Source organism: Rhineura floridana, chromosome 3, assembly GCF_030035675.1.
Source record: "Rhineura floridana isolate rRhiFlo1 chromosome 3, rRhiFlo1.hap2, whole genome shotgun sequence".
NCBI lineage: Eukaryota > Metazoa > Chordata > Lepidosauria > Squamata > Rhineuridae > Rhineura > Rhineura floridana.
In genome coordinates this window covers 145,236,146-145,252,512 of record NC_084482.1, presented here as the reverse complement: position 1 = coordinate 145,252,512, position 16,367 = coordinate 145,236,146, and the positions used below count along the sequence as shown (strand labels likewise).

At 41.1% G+C, this 16,367-nt stretch overlaps 1 protein-coding gene across 2 annotated transcripts; it reads left to right on the top strand.

Moving 5' to 3' along the window:
* The first annotated feature begins 427 nt into the window (after positions 1-427).
* On the top strand, positions 428-8,865 carry SELENOK (selenoprotein K). Of its 2 annotated transcripts, none has more exons than XM_061622013.1 (4): positions 428-579; positions 3,071-3,161; positions 7,707-7,787; positions 8,769-8,865. In XM_061622013.1, the coding sequence occupies exons 1-4, from the start codon at positions 561-563 to the stop codon at positions 8,863-8,865; spliced, it is 288 nt and encodes a 95-aa protein (XP_061477997.1). In that variant the 5' UTR covers positions 428-560. The 2 variants fall into 2 exon arrangements, with proteins under 2 accessions (XP_061477997.1, XP_061477998.1); XM_061622014.1 differs by having other exon boundaries at positions 8,769-8,856.
* The last annotated feature ends 7,502 nt before the right edge of the window (positions 8,866-16,367 follow it).

Genomic DNA, 16,367 nt, shown 5'->3' with positions numbered 1-16,367 from the left:
TTTAGTTTATTTAGTTTTAAAATATTTAGAAGTGCAACATGTTTGCATGCAAGTCAGTGGCACATATTACTTTTGCATGAAATTGACCAAAGGATTTGTTGGTGAGAGGGAAGCCAAACTGGGCATATTTGGCTACTAGTTAAAGAGAATGTACCTCAGGGAATAGAAGATCCCGTGTTAAGTGGTATAAAACTAATTTCCTCCAGTTAAAGACCGCTTCAGTACACTATCCAATATTACTCTCCAGCATTGTAAATATAAAAAACTGTCTAATTTCTGTTTTCCACCTATCAAGGATGGAGTGTGCTATTCAATTTTTTTCCTATCTCTGTGGTCCTTTGGCCAGTAGAGACATCAAACCGGTAGGCAAGGCGGAAGGGGCGGTTGCGGATAGGGAATTCGCCCTCCAAACCAATAAGAAAATAGTGACGCAATAGCCCTTCCCGGGAGCTCTGGGCCTATCGAGTCTTCCCAGCTCCGAGTTCCTTGGTGAAGAGGCGGAGCAGGAGAGATCCCTGTGTGCTCGGATCCGTAGGGCGCTCGCTGAGCGGAACGAAGCGATGGTTTATATTTCGAACGGTGAGAGGCAGAGATTCCGTGCTGGGAAGGAATCCTTTGGGTGTGGGGGTAATGCCTGAGTCAGAGAGATGTCCCTTTTCCTGCCTTGTACCTCAAAAGGAATTGAAAGGAGTGTGTATGTGTGCGCGCGCGCGACGGAGGATAGTTGCATGCAAATACGCAAGATCACGCTTTTGTCCCCGACATATCTGGAAGAATGGCAGACGCAACCAGTATTACCTTAACGATTAATAAATAAATGTGTCTGCCGAGCCTATAAATATGCACTGAAAGGATGGGGAAAGTCCCCTCTTTGTATAACAAGGTTTCAGGTTGTCTTTCAAAAGGTAGCTCTCAAAGAGCCTGGGTGAGTCACTTCATATGGAATAACCTATTTTATGTATTTGTTCTTAAAAAGGGGTCGAGAAGGGTAATTAACCTGCAGTTAAGAAATTTTGTATGCACTTTGAGTTGTTGCACATGCCATTGTACCTCCCCTTTTAACATAGGAAACAGAGAGACAATTATAACTGGAAGTGCCAGTCTGAATAATGTTCATCTTGTATGAACCTATGGCCCGTGACTAATGCAGTTTTCACATTTAAATTCATAATTTTCTGGCTTAAGTTTACCATCTCAAACCATTCTTATGCTTCGTAATTTGGACTTTCACATCTGAAGAAAGTGCTTCTGAGAAGTAAATTGTTCATACCTCTTACCATATAAATCTGGGATGAAGTAACTTTTGCCTCCTTTGCTTCATATTAGCAATAGGTAATAATCTTAAACCCTGTTGAACTTGGAGTAAGCATGGATAGGATGAAGCTATACAAATGGCATTTCAGAGTTCTCAATGATAGTATTAGTCTATTTGTCTAACGTATGTCTGTACTTCGCTCAGTAAAGTGTAAAGCTCCATACATTTTTAAATAGTAGTATACATGTTTCAAGCCAGTGTGGTGTAGTGGTTAAGGTGTTGGACTACGACCTGGGAGACAGGGTTCGAATCCCCACCGAGCCATGAAGCTCACTGGGTGACCTTGGGCCAGTCACTGCCTCTCAGCCTCATGAAAACCCTATTCATAGGGTTGCCATAAGTCGGAATCGACTTGAAGGCAGTACATTTACATTTTATACATGTTTCAAATAGTCACTGATTCACACTCTCAGTGCTGCCACTAGTGAGGTATGTTTTGATTAGTGTCTTTGTAGAGAAGGAGACAGCCAATAATTATAAATAGCAGCCTAATGTTTAAAAAAACCTCCTATTAAGATATTGGTTGATAAGATATAAAAAAACCTCCTATTAAGATATTGGTTGAAAATTTACAGTTCACCTTCTTCATGGGCAGCACTGAAATGCAGGCTACTAGTTCCTTAGCAATCTGGTTTAAAAAATGTCCTCTATCAAAGGGCCTGCTGAAGAGATGGGATCATCTCTCCCTCCCCCTCCCTTACTGAGTTCTCAGGTTGTGAAGGAAGACATTTTCCTTTCTCAGTAGCTAATCAGGTAGGCTGGCAGTGGAGGGGTGGAGCAGTCTTTCCCTCTTCCACCAGCGTTTTCACTTGCCTGCCTGGAATTCCTGGTCACTTATGGCAACTAGGTGAGTTGTTAAATGCATGATGGATTAGCACTAGAAGAATTGAGAAATTAACTGCAAGTTGCCGTTTCAGCTGAAGACTTAATGCATCTTGTTTATAATTTGTACCAGTTTCTAGTAGCAAAAAAGTGCAGTAGTACAGAGACTAGGGCTCTTATCCTGTGCACATTTTACTTGTAAGTAAAACGTACATAGGACTACGCTATAAGAGACCTTTTAGGTAGAAAGATTTCTTAGTGCTGGATGCACTGAATTGGTATGCCTGCCCCTCATCTCAAATCTACCCAGGGACAATGTAAACCACGGTGACGATAGCTGCTACCCCAACTAGAAGCATTGCAACTGTGATGTGAAAACTAGCATTATTAGGTGAGAGACGTTTCCACTTCACTTGTTACACAAAAATGTGTGTTGAAGGAATGACAAAGTAAATTTCTAGATCTGAATACATTTAGAAATTCACAGTTAGAATCTATTGTATATCTCCAGTTAGAACTATTTCGGTGACTATTTTAATGTCAGTGAAAATGCTGTTCCTAAAAAACCATGGTGGGAAACCTGTGGCCCTCCAGAGGTTGTTGGACTCCAACTCCCATCAACCCCAGCTAACATAGCTATTGGTTAGGGATTATGGGAGTTATAGTACAGCAATATCTGGAGGGTCACAGATTCCCCATCTCAGCAATAAATGATATTTAAAAAGCATATAACTAGTAAAGAACATTTTGTGGCCACATACCCAGTATTTAGATTTTTCAAGCAGTAGCTCCCAATGGCATATGATGAAGGGAAAAGATACCATGTTTTTACTTGTCAAATATCTGTATTTGTGAACAATGCTGCTTCCTCAGTCATAATAATGTATACTTATTATTTTGAGATGGTATTCATTATTGTTCCTTATGTTATAGGACAAGTGTTGGATAGCCGGAGTCGGGCTCCTTGGAGCTTGTCATCTATAACAGACTTCTTTTGGGGCATAGCAGACTTTGTAGTTATGTTGTAAGTAGAACTGTTGTCTTACTTAAAATCTTGAATTCTGTAACTTGCCTTGGAAACCACCTAAATCTAGCCATATGGCAGAGTATAAAACAAGAAATAAATGATAGGATGTAATCAAGAGTTAATTTAACAGATTGGCAGAACAACTCTTCTGCAGTGTAATAGACCTAGCTCTTAAACCTTGCATTATGAAGACATTTGATAAAATATACTTTGGTCTTCTTTCAGAGACATGAGCTGACAATACTCTACAAAGCCACCAAGAAAAAGAAATTGTTGATTAAAATTAAATTGATAAATAGGAAACAAGATTCCTGAACATCAGGAAAAACGTCCTAACTGTTAGAGCCATACGACAATGGAATCAATTACCTAGAGAGGTAGTGGGCTCTCCGACTCTGGAGGCATTCAAGAGGCAGCTGGACAGCCATCAGTTGGGAATGCTTTCATTTGGATTCCTGCATTGAGCAGGGGGTTGGACTTGATGGTCTTATAGGCCCCTTCCACCTCTACTATTCTATGACTTCTATGATCTTTTATGAGACTTCAAAATATTTTCCAGATGTGCTCAGAAGTCTAGAATGCCTGATTTCTTTTTGCAGACCTCAGAAACATCTTTTTTAAAGAAGTTCACTGTGTTTCCTGCAACTTGAGCCCATTATTTCATGTCCTGCACTCTGGGACACTTCTCTGTGTGACATCTTTTTATGTACTTGAAGAATGCTATCATATCTCCCCTCAGTCTTCTCAAGGCTAAACATGTTCAGTTTGTTCATTCTTTCCTCATAGGGCTTTGTTTCCAGTCCCCTGATCATCCTTGTTGCCCTCCTCTGAACCTGTTCCAGTTTGTCTGCATCCTTCTTGAAGTGCGGAGACCAGAACTGGAAGCAGTACTCAAGATGAGGCCTAACCAGTACTGAATAGAGGGGAACTAATACACGCGATTTAGAAACTATACTTCTGTTAATGCAGCCTAATATAGCATTTGCCTTTTTTGCAGCCACATCACACTGTTGACTAATATTCCGCTTGTGATCAATGACAATTCGAAGATCCTTCTCACATGTCGTATTGCTGAGCCAAGTATTCCCCATCTTATTACTGTACATTTGGTTTACTTTTCCTAAGTGTAGAATGTTGCATTTATCCCTGTTGAATTTCATTCTGTTGTTTTCAGCCCAATGCTCCAGCCTATCAAGGTCCCTTTGAATTTTGTTTCTGTCTTCCACGGTATTAGCTATGCCCCCCAATTTTGTATCATCTGCAAATTTGGTAAGCATGCTCTTTACCTCCTCATCCAAGTTGTTAATAAAAATGTCAAAGAGCACTGGGCCCAGGACCAAGCCCTGTGGTACCCCACTCGTTACTTCCACCCAGTTTGAGAAGGAACCATTGATAAGCACTCTTTGAGTACGATTCTGAAGCCAGCTGTGGATCCACTTGATAGTTGTTCCAATTTGTAGGCGGAAACTGCCTTGGTCGCCCTGTATGATGGCCTTTCTTGGGAGAGAGATGGGGGGACTGTGTCCCTGTTAATCCTCTTTGACCTCTCAGCGGCTTTTGATACCATCATCCATAGTATTCTTCTGTTGGCATTGGTTTGCAGTGGTTCCAGTCCTAGTCAATAGTTATTTTCAAAGGGTGGTGCTTGGGGACTGTTAACTCCACCATGCCCCCGCTATGATGAACTTCTGCTGGGCCTGGCTTTTTAGGCAGGCCTTTGGGGAGGGTTAGGTTTTTATTATTCGTGCTTGAGCTTTTACTGTTTTAATGTATTTGTATGCTTTTTCTGTATGTCGCTCAGAGTGACTGGACAACCAGCCAGATGGGCGACTAACAAATCTAATTAAAAAAAAAAATTTAGCTAGCTTGCTAATCAGAAGATCATGGGGCACTTTGTCAAAAGCTTTGCTGAAGTCAAGATATATTATGTCCATAGCATTCTCACAGTCTACAAGGGACGTTATCCGATCAAACAACGAGATAAGATTAGTTTGGCAGGATTTGTTCCTCATAAATCCATGTTGGCTTCTAGTAATTACTACATTGTTTTCAAGGTGCCTACAGATTGCTTTATAATCTGCTCTAGAGTTTTTCCAGGGATTGACGTTAGGCTGAGTGGTCTGTAGTTCCCTTCTTGAAGATAGGACAACATTAGCTCTCCTTCAGTCATCCGGCACTTCACCAGTCCTCCATGATTTTGCAAAGATAACAGACAGTGGTTCTGAGAGTTCTTCAGCCAGCTCCTTCAATACTCTAGGACAGTGGTTCCCAACCTTTATGAGCACGGGACCCCTGGCTGCCAGGAAGGAAGGGGGAAAGCAGCCTTTCTTTGCAGGCTTGCTTCTTTTTGCTTCACAAGAAGCCCTCTCCTCTCATTCTAAGTAAGGGCGTTGCCAGTAGTGGCAGTGCAAGGTGACAGGAATCAGTGATAGTAATCCCCTCTTCTTCCTGCTAGCTCCACCCTCAGCCTTCTTTGGCATCTGCCATGTATTTTATAGGCAGATGCCTGCCCTTAGTGCGCCTGAAAGACGCTCTGGCGCTTCAGCAAAAGGCCTCCCCTCTCGTTTGGAGCAAGGGAGAGGTGTCATCTGCAGCGGCAGTGGAAAGCAGACAGTGTAGAAGGAGTGAAGACTTTTAAAAAATAATAATAAATAATTCATTTCTTTACTGTTCACGGCCTCCTCTGGATTACTTCGCGGGGCCCCTGGGGGACTCGGCCCCCAGGTTGGGAACCACTGCTCTAGGATGCAGTTTATTGGGCCCTGCCTATTTGAACTCGTTCAAAGTGAATACATATTCCTTGCCCATTAGTCTATCAATCTCAAACTCCAGTCCTGCCCCTTCAACTTCATGTTTCCCGGTAGGGTCATAGATCCTTTTTGGGAGAAGACTGAGCCAAAGTAGGAATTGAGGACTTCTGCCTCTTCTTTGTCATCTGTTGTCATTTTGCCATCCTCATTGAGTAGCTGTGCCACCATTTCTTTTCTCTGTCTTTTACTATGGACGTACCTGAAGAAACCTTTTTTGTTGCTTTTAGCATCCCTCGCTAACCTCAGCTCATTCTCAGCTTTAGCCTTCCTGACACCATCCCTGCAATTCCGTGATACCTGCCTGTACTCTTCCTTTGTGGCCTGGCCTTTCCACTTCCTGTGTGTGTCCTTTTTTGTTTTCAGGTCATCTCTAAGCTTTATGTGAAGCCACATTGGCTTCTGCTGTTTCCCCCCTTTTTTCCTTGTTGGAATTGCTTGCCATTGCTCTTTTAGAATTTCCTTTTTTAGAAACTCCCACCTATCTTGGACTCCTTTTCTCATTAGGGTGGCTTGCCATGGAACCGTACTTACAATTGTTCTGAGTTTATTAAAATCAGCTTTCCTGAAGTCCAGGGTACACATATGGCTACTCTCAGCTTTTGCTTCTTTTAAAATCAGTTCAGGTATGGTGTGGTCACTTTCCCCCAGAGTTCCCATAACTGCCACTTCATCCACCAAATCATCTCTATTTGTTAGAATGAAGTCCAGGATAGCTGATCCTCTGGTTGCTTCCTCCACTTTCTGTAGGAGAAAGTTATCTCCAACACAAGTCAGAAATTTCTTGGAGGGGCTGTGTTTGGCAGAATTTGTCTCCCACCAGATATCAGGATAATTGAAATCCCCCATTACTACTACATCATGCCTCCTCAAAACATTGGCAATTTGCTTCTCAAAAGTTACATTGTCGTCTTCTCCTTGATTGGGTGGTCGGTAGTAGACTCCAAGCACCACATTCCTTCTATTACTTGCCCCATTAACTTTAATCCAGATACTCTCGGTGGAGCTACCAAGCTCTTCTTCCTGTATTTCTGTGCAGAGATATATATTTTTAACATACAGTGTGACTCCACCTCCCTTTTTATTCCTTCTGTTCTTTTTAAACAAGTTATATCTTTCAATTGCTGTATTCCAGTCATGGGAGTTAGCCCACCAAGTTTCAGTTATACCTATCATGTCATAATTACCCTCCTGCATTAAGAGTTCAAGTTTGTCCTGCTTGTTTCCCATGCTCTGGCATTAGTATACAGACATCAAAGACCATGTGATTTATGGCTTGGCTTCCTTACTACATTTTTCTGAGAACTGTTACTGGGCCCTATTAGAGCCGATCTCTCTGTTCCCGTTACTATGCACAAGGCTTTATCAGTCGTTACCACCAAGTTTACGTCTCTATCCTCCTTAGGTTTAAAGCCCTCCTAATGAACTTTTCCATGCTGTGGCGAAACACATTCTTCCCAGTCCAGATATATACCATTTAAAATTAGGCTTGTTTCAGGTTTAGATTTTGGCAACTTTCAGTTGACCTCAAAGCAAAAGTTTTTTTTATAGAAAAGCAAATGTTTTTTTTTTATAGAAACACTATTTTACAGTTCATTTAAATTTTACTATTACTCAACTGTTCTTGAGCCTCAATGAATCGGCACAAGTGTGAATTTTGAACAAAATTTAATATGGCTGCACCCTTCAATTTTTGGCAGTAGGATAATGGAAATCTTGTCTCCTTTTATTTTAGTTTCCAGAGCATTATTCGCCCAGACTTGAGAAGGAGAGACAACGCATCTTCTTCCTCTTCAAGATATGATGATGGAAAAGGGTACTGCTTTTTTACTTTATTTAGATCAAGGCGCGGAACCTCTTGGATTCCAACTCCCGTCAGCCTTGCCAAGGTTAGGGAGTAGTAATCCAGCAACCCAGTCAAATTTTAGATGGTTCACAAAATCCTGCATGAAAATGTCTGTGTTTTACTGAAACATACACGTATTTGTAAATAATATCTGATATATTGGATGGAAATAGCAGATAGTTTGGTCTGGTTCACACACAGGTATGTGGGTCTTGCGCATGATGAAGAACAGGAGCAAGGCAGAGTCTCTTAAGTAAAATCCGCATTGTGAGCCAGGGCCTATGCATGAAAATCCCTATTCAAGTAAGCCTTAGCAACAAAGTTGTGTTCACAGCTGACAGATGCCATCCTGTGGGGTCTGTTTGTATAAGCCTTGTTCCATGCTGAAAGTTCTTTGGGTAATTTTTTTTGGAAGACTTGTAATCCTAAAGTTTATCCTGGTGCCCCACTGGATGCAAAACTACTTGCAGAGAACTCATGTGAACCAAATCCTAACTTCAGAGTTTTACTGTCTTCCAAAGAGTAAGAGAGAGAGGTTGCATTACTGTAAGTCTCTTTGAGCCTTTTTTGAGTGACAAATAAATTATTATTATTTATTTATTTCAGGTTTAGGTCATCCTCACTTTTTCTGATCAAAATAGTAATTTTACAATGTGGCCTTTAAAAAATATTTCACTATGTGTTGATAGGCTCCCAAAAATTCAAGAGACCCTAAGACTTGAAAGGAAGACTATTTTACAGATCACAGAATTCCCAGAATCTGCTAAATAGTTTCTTTGGACTATGTATTTTCTCTTATTCTATTCCTTTGATTGTTCACTGACTAGGCAAGTTGCTGCTTTGAAGGAGAAGACAACATACTGTGGTTTTGATCAGATTATGACTTAAACACTTATGGAAATGGAGTTGTTGTGGAGGCTTTTGTATTAGACTTCTTTTGTATTCTTTTAGGCCTCCATGGTTTCCTCGTCGTAGAATGGGTCGAATAAAACACTTTGGTGGAGGTCCAAATCCTCCACCAATGGCTGGAGGTGGATGAGGAAGGTAACGTATCATCTCTTGTTGCTTGCATCCAGTGTGTGTGTGTATGTGTGTGTGTATATATATATATATATATATGTATATATATATGTATATATGTGTATGTATGTATATATATATATGTATGTATGTATATATATGTATATATGTGTGTATGTATATATGTATGTATGTATGTATATATATATATATATATAAGTGCTTTAGTTTGGCTCAAGAACATTATTCTTCCTTTTGCAAACAGAGGGAAAAAATAGTATTTGGTGGGTACAAAATAAATAACTTTTAAGTAGTTGGATGGATGAGCTTTCAATGAAGACTGTAGGTAACCCCACCCTTACTCAGAAAGGGAAGGTTTATGCTATACAGTGCCTTGCAAAAGTTATCAGACCCCTGACCAATGCTCTCATATTACTGAATTACAAATGGTACATTGTAGTTTCTTTCTGTATGGTACTTTATTTTGAAACACTGAAACTCAAAATAAATTATTGTGAGATGACATTGGTTTTATGTAGGGAAATGTTGGTAAGAAATGTAAAAAACTGAAACAGGTTGCTTGCATAAGTATTCAGCCCCTGTGCCGTGGAAGCTCCCAGTTTCCACAGATGAAAGAAATTGCCCTATCGAGGACATATTTACCTTACCACTGGCCTCCACCTGTGAACCATTAAAGTTGCTGTCACATTGTCAGGATGAAAACCCCACTGTTGAAAGATTGTTGGTCAGTCTGTGGATCTGAACAAAATGAAGACCAAAGAGCATTCTACAGAAGTGAGAAATAATGTACTACAAATGCATAGATTAGGAAAAGATACAAAATAATATCCACGTGTTTGGAAATCCCAGTGAGCACAGTAGGGTCAATAATCAGGAAGTGGAAGCTGCATCACACCACCCAGGCACTGCCAAGAAAAGGCCATCCCTCAAAACTCAGCACTTGAACAAGAAGGAGACTTGTGAGAGAAGCCACAGAGAGGCCAACAATCCCTTTGAAGGAGCTACAGAGTTCAGTGGCTGGGAGTGGAGTAATGGTGCACCAATCAACAATATCAAGAGCTCTGCATGACACTGGCCTGTATGGGAGGGTGGCAAGAAAGAAGCTGTTACAGTAGGGCCCTTCTTTTTGGCATTCCGCTAATACGGCGGCGCCAGCGGAGCAATCAGCTATAGTGCGAGAGCTCCCCGCTCTCCAGCTGACAGCGATCAGCTGTAGCGCAGGGAGCTCCAGCTAACAGCCATCAGCTGTAGTGCGAGAGCTCCCCGCACTCCAGCTGATAGTGATCAGCTGTAGTGTGCAAGCTCCCCGTGCTCCAGCTGATAGCTAGATTGCCTGGATTGCCTGGTGTGTGTTTCTGAGTGTATTATATAATACAGTAGGGCCCCACTTTCCAGCAGTTTTCGCTTTTCAGTGGGAGTCTGGAACGTAACCCGCCATGAGTGGGGACCTACTGTAACAGCTTCTTTCTTGCCACCCTCCCATACAAGCCATTGTTATGCAGAGCTCTTGAAAAGTACCATCTGAAAGCGTGTGTGGAGCTTCGAGAAAGCATAGTGCCCCAGCTGCGATGTGGGAAAAGGTTTTGTGGTCAGATGAGAACAAGATAGAGCTTTTTGGCCAAAACTCAAAGAGCTATGTGTGGTGCAAACCTAAGACTGCCCATGTATCAAGACACACCATCCCTACATTGAAGTATGATAGTGGCAGTATCAAGCTGTGGGGATGCTTCTCATCAGCAGGGACTGGGCATCTCGTTAAAATGGAAGGAAAAATGGATAGAGCAAAATACAGGAAAACACTGCAAGAGAACCTGCTTCAGTCCACTAAAAAACTGAGCTTTGGGAGGAAATTCACTTTTCAGCGGGACAGTGATCCCAAGCACAAGGCCAAAGCAACACTGGAGTGGCTCAAGGACAAAGAGGTGAATCTCCTACAGTGGCCCAGTCAAAGTCCTGATCTCAATCCCATTGAGAATCTGTGGCACTGTTTGAAAATTGTGGTCCACCAGTGACATCCAATCAACCTGAATGACCTGGAGCGAATCTGGCAAGAATGAGCCAAAATCCTTCCTACATTGTGTGCAAAGCTGGTACATACCTACCCCAAAAGACTTAAACCTGTTATTGCAGCAAAAGGTGACTCTGCCAAATACTAATGTGTGTGGGTTGAATACTTATGCAAGCAACATGATTCAGTATGTTTCTTACAAACATTTCCCAACATAAAACCAATGTCATCTTACAATAATTGATTTTGAGTTTCAGCGTTTCAAAATAAAATATACAGAATGAAATTACAATATACCATTTGTAATTTAGTAATAGGAGAGCATTGGTCAGGGCAGGGGTCTGATTACTTTTGCAAGGCACTGTATGTGCTTTGAAATTAGGAAAGACCTGTGAATGGAAAAACGAATGTTCCCCTTTTTGAGTAAATAGCTTAGACCACAACCCTAACCCCACTTATCTTGGAGTAAGACCCATTGAATTCAATAGGATTTACTTCTCAGTTAGGATTGTGCGATTAAATATGTCCAGATCTGCAGTGTCCTAAGCTTTTGAATAGTGGTTTTCAGTCAGATAGCTAATAATGTATCAAGAAGTTATAACCTGATACTTACTAGTAATATACAAGTGAGACCTGCTATAAAATATTGCAGTGTGGAGTGCTCCTGGCCAGGCTTCTAGTTATCTGTATTGTTTTCCATTCCATTCTCTCTGCCTGGCTTTCCATTTATTTCCCCAACAGACATATTTACCCCACAAGAGGCAGTGATGGTCACCAACTTGGATGGTTAACCCTAATGGATATATTCTACCTCCACTGTTGGGAGGCAGTGTGCTTGTGAATACTACATGCTAGGAATCGCAGGTGGAGAGAGTGCTATTGTGCTCAGATTTCATTGCTGTTCTTCAGCACATTAAAACATCAATCACTTTGGATTTCTTAAAATTCTTCAGCATATGCATGTCAATTGTTAGTCCAGATCCTATGGAAAAATATTTGTAGAGAGCCAGCTAGTTCAGTAAAAAATTCTCTAATTAGAATCAGTCATTTGAATCCTTCCCCAATACAGAAGTTCTTTATATTTAGGATAATATGTTGTATGCTTTGATTGTGACAAAGAATATTTGTTTAAAAGAAATCCTGTATTAATATTCTATAAGTGTATATACTTTATTCAGTAACTAAGATCTTAGATTAAGAGCTACAGTACTTAAGATTCGTGTAAATCCTTCTGTGCTCTATGCCACATCGCAAACTACATTTGAAAATTTTCTGGCTTCAAAAGCAGTTTTGTCACATCTGAAAAAACACACTGAATGATCTCATAAACTCCTGGAACAAGTTCCTCTGTTTTGTAGCCAATGTATGCAATCATAACATAGCAAAAACTCTAATCTATCTCACTTTTCCCTTTAGGTAAACGCCTCTTTTAAGAGGCAGACAACTGGACACACATATTTGCAAGACTGAAAGGACCTGCCAGGGGATGGACCAAATTGGTTTGAGGATTGTGTGTGTGTCTAAATGATTTCACTGCTCTGTGGATTAGCAGAACAATGAAGTTGTGCTGGGAATTCCGTCTTCCAGGATCCAGTGTAACTGAAATGCAGTTCTATTAAATTAAAAGCACCTGTTTACTGTCTGTTTTAAGCGTTTTTGTATAGTTCGTGAACATTTCATTGTAGCTGTAAAGTTATAAGAAATATATATGGCTTTGCAAAATATTGACTTTGAATTCTTTGTTTTTAGAAAGGAAACTATTTTAAAGGTTCAAAAATCATGTCTATGAAAAGACATCTTAAAGATAACTTCAGAATACATAAATCAAGGAAGAGAGAAGAAACAGATACCCAACCCAGCACGCATCTAAAAATTGAATTTCCTGTGAAACCACGTACTAATGCCAATGACTGATCCTCAGTGGGCACTGCAGCTCTTATAGTAGTCACAGTTTGCTCCCCTGCTAGTGTCCTTAATTGAAATTCACGAATAGGCAAAAAACCTTGCTGTTTAAGAACGTACCTATAGCCCACAGATATTTCTATCAAACTTTAAAAAGCAGGGAACTTGGGCAGCTATAGTGAATGCACCAGGGGAGCAGGAGGCCTGACCTCCTCTCTAAGATATTGTACTGCCATACAAATTTGTCAAAATGCAAACACCATTTGGGTTGGTCTTTCACAGTCCAATCCACTTCCTGTGTAGCTTGGAAGAATTTAGTAAGGTGCCTCTGAACATATGGTGAGTGGTGGCAACACCTGCCATCTCCAAAGATGAAGAATTATATTTTTGTATGTTTGTTGGTGTTCTTACTTTGCTTCTTTCCTGTGTTACTAATGTTTCTACAGAGTAATCTAGAATTTTTTATTTCTTAAGAAACTTAAGAATTCATTTAAACTTAAAGTCTTTCAAATGATATGTTACTAATTTTATCAAGTAACTTCTAGGTACCAACCCAGCCACATTGTCTTTCTGCTATGAAAGGTGCTCTGGGACCCAAAGAATTTAGAGGGCCTTTATGCAGTGTTTTGGACAAATAAATACATATTCTCAGTTCTTGCACACAGCTCACACTTTAATATAAGGGTGGTTTTGCATTTTCTGAGCATTTAACATTGGATGCCTGGAAATATACTGTATGTCCTCCAAGTACCACATTCAATACTACTGTGGCTATCAATGAGCCATCTGGCTTGACCTCACCAATCACACCGATTATAAATCTGCACTTCACATTTCCAGCAGAAGCTTGACTTGCAGTGTACCTGTTTATTTGTAGTATACAAACTCGCTCTCAGTGGTAAAGAGGGTTGTCCTTTTAGAACCTGGCTAGAGTGCCCCTATCTTTAGTTCTGTGATAATAAGGGAAGAATAAAAATAATAAAAAATAGGGAGTGAATGCTGTTGCCCCCCTCCCCTTGACTATCTTCTTTCCCCATTTGCTCTGAGATACCTTCTACAACAGAAGAGGGTTGAGGAAGGAACTTGGGTTGCAATCCTCTACACACTTATCTGGGAGTAAGCACCACTGAACACAGTAGGACTTACTCCAGAGTAGACACATATAGGATTGTGCTGTTTGTACAACTAATAGTACAATTCCAAGTTTGTTCTTGAAAAACTGCTGTGGGACACCCCACGTCGATTCCCAAAGACACTTGAAGAGAGACACTGCTTACAAGTGCCTGTACGCTAATGCTAGGAGCCTGCGAACCAAGATGGGAGAACTGGAGTGCTTGGTCTTAGAGGAGAGCATTGATATAGTGAGCATAACCGAGACCTGGTGGAATGGAGAAAACCAGTGGGATACAGTTATCCCTGGACATAAACTATATCGGAAGGACAGGGAAGGACGTATTGGTGGCGGAGTCGCTCTATACGTGAAAGAAGGCATTGAATCCAGCAAGCTCGAAACCCCAAAAGAGGCAGACTCCTCCACAGAATTGTTGTGGGTGGTGATACCATGCCCCAGGAGGGACTTAATACTGGGAACGATCTATCGTCCCCCTGATCAAAATGCTCAGGGAGACCTTGAGATGAGATATGAAATTGAGGAAGCATCCAAACTAGGAAATGTGGTAGTAATGGGTGACTTCAACTACCCGCACATAGACTGGCTGCATATGTGTTCCAGTCATGACAAAGAAGCAAAGTTTCTAGATATTCTAAATGACTATTCCCTAGACCAGTTGGTCATGGAACCAACCAGAGGGACGGCAACCCTGGACTTAATCCTCAGTGGGGACCGGGACCTGGTGCGAGATGTAAGTGTTGTTGAACCGATTGGGAGCAGTGACCACAGTGCTATTAAACATACATGTAACTGGCCAATTGCCACGAAAATCCAACACGGTCACATTTGACTTCAAAAGAGGAAACTTCACAAAAATGAGGGGATTGGTAAAAAGAAAGCTGAAAAACAAAGTCCAGAGGGTCACATCACTCGAAAATGCTTGGAAGTTGTTTAAAAACACTATATTAGAAGCTCAACTGGAGTGCATACCGCAGATCAGAAAAGGTACTGCCAGGGCCAAGAAGATGCCAGCATGGTTAACGAGCAAAGTCAAGGAAGCTCTTAGAGGCAAAAAGTCTTCCTTCAGAAAATGGAAGTCTTGTCCAAATGAAGAAAATAAAAAAGAACACAAACTCTGGCAAAAGAAATGCAAGAAGACAATAAGGGATGCTAAAAAAGAATTTGAGGAGCACATTGCTAAGAACATAAAAATCAACAACAAAAAATTCTATAAATACATTCAAAGCAGGAGACCATCTAGGGAGACAATTGGACCCTTGGATGATAAGGGAGTCCAAGGTGTACTAAAGAACGATAAGGAGATTGCAGACAAGCTAAATGAATTCTTTGCACCTGTCTTCACAGTGGAAGATATAGGGCAGATCCCTGAACCTGAACTAACATTTGCAGGAAGGGATTCTGAGGAACTAAGACAAATAGTGGTAACGAGAGAGGAAGTTCTAAGCTTAATGGACAATATAAAAACTGACAAATCACCGGGCCCGGATGGCATCCACCCGAGAGTTCTCAAAGAACTCAAAGGTGAAATTGCTGATCTGCTAACTAAAATATGTAACTTGTCCCTCGGGTCCTCCTCCGTGCCTGAGGACTGGAAAGTGGCAAATGTAACGCCAATCTTCAAAAAGGGATCCAGAGGGGATCCCGGAAATTACAGGCCAGTTAGCTTAACTTCTGTCCCTGGAAAACTGGTAGAAAGTATGATTAAAGCTAGATTAACTAAGCACATAGAAGAACAAGCCTTGCTGAAGCAGAGCCAGCATGGCTTCTGCAAGGGAAAGTCCTGTCTCAGTAACCTATTAGAATTCTTGGAGAGTGTCAACAAGCATATAGATAGAGGTGATCCAGTGGACATAGTGTACTTAGACTTTCAAAAAGCGTTTGACAAGGTACCTCACCAAAGGCTTCTGAGGAAGCTTAGCAGTCATGGAATAAGAGGAGAGGTCCTCTTGTGGATAAGGAATTGGTTAAGAAGCAGAAAGCAGAGAGTAGGAATAAACGGACAGTTCTCCCAATGGAGGGCTGTAGAAAGTGGAGTCACTCAAGGATCGGTATTGGGACCTGTACTTTTCAACTTGTTCATTAATGACCTAGAATTAGGAGTGAGCAGTGAAGTGGCCAAGTTTGCTGACGACACTAAATTGTTCAGGGTTGTTAAAACAAAAAGGGATTGCGAAGAGCTCCAAAAAGACCTCTTCAAACTGAGTGAATGGGCGGAAAAATGGCAAATGCAATTCAATATAAACAAGTGTAAAATTATGCATATTGGAGCAAAAAATCTTAATTTCACATATACGCTCATGGGGTCTGAACTGGCGGTGACCGACCAGGAGAGAGACCTTGGGGTTGCGGTGGACAGCACGATGAAAATGTCGACCCAGTGTGCGGCAGCTGTGAAAAAGGCAAATTCCATGCTAGCAATAATTAGGAACGGTATTGAAAATAAAACAGCCGATATCATAATGCCGTT

Excerpts from the sequence above, each read along its gene's own strand:
- SELENOK (XM_061622014.1), top strand. Across the intron at positions 3,162-7,706 it reads GCAGACTTTGTAGTTATGTT|TTTCCAGAGCATTATTCGCC; the intron begins GTAAGTAGAACT and ends CTTTTATTTTAG. Across the intron at positions 7,788-8,768 it reads AGATATGATGATGGAAAAGG|GCCTCCATGGTTTCCTCGTC; the intron begins GTACTGCTTTTT and ends GTATTCTTTTAG.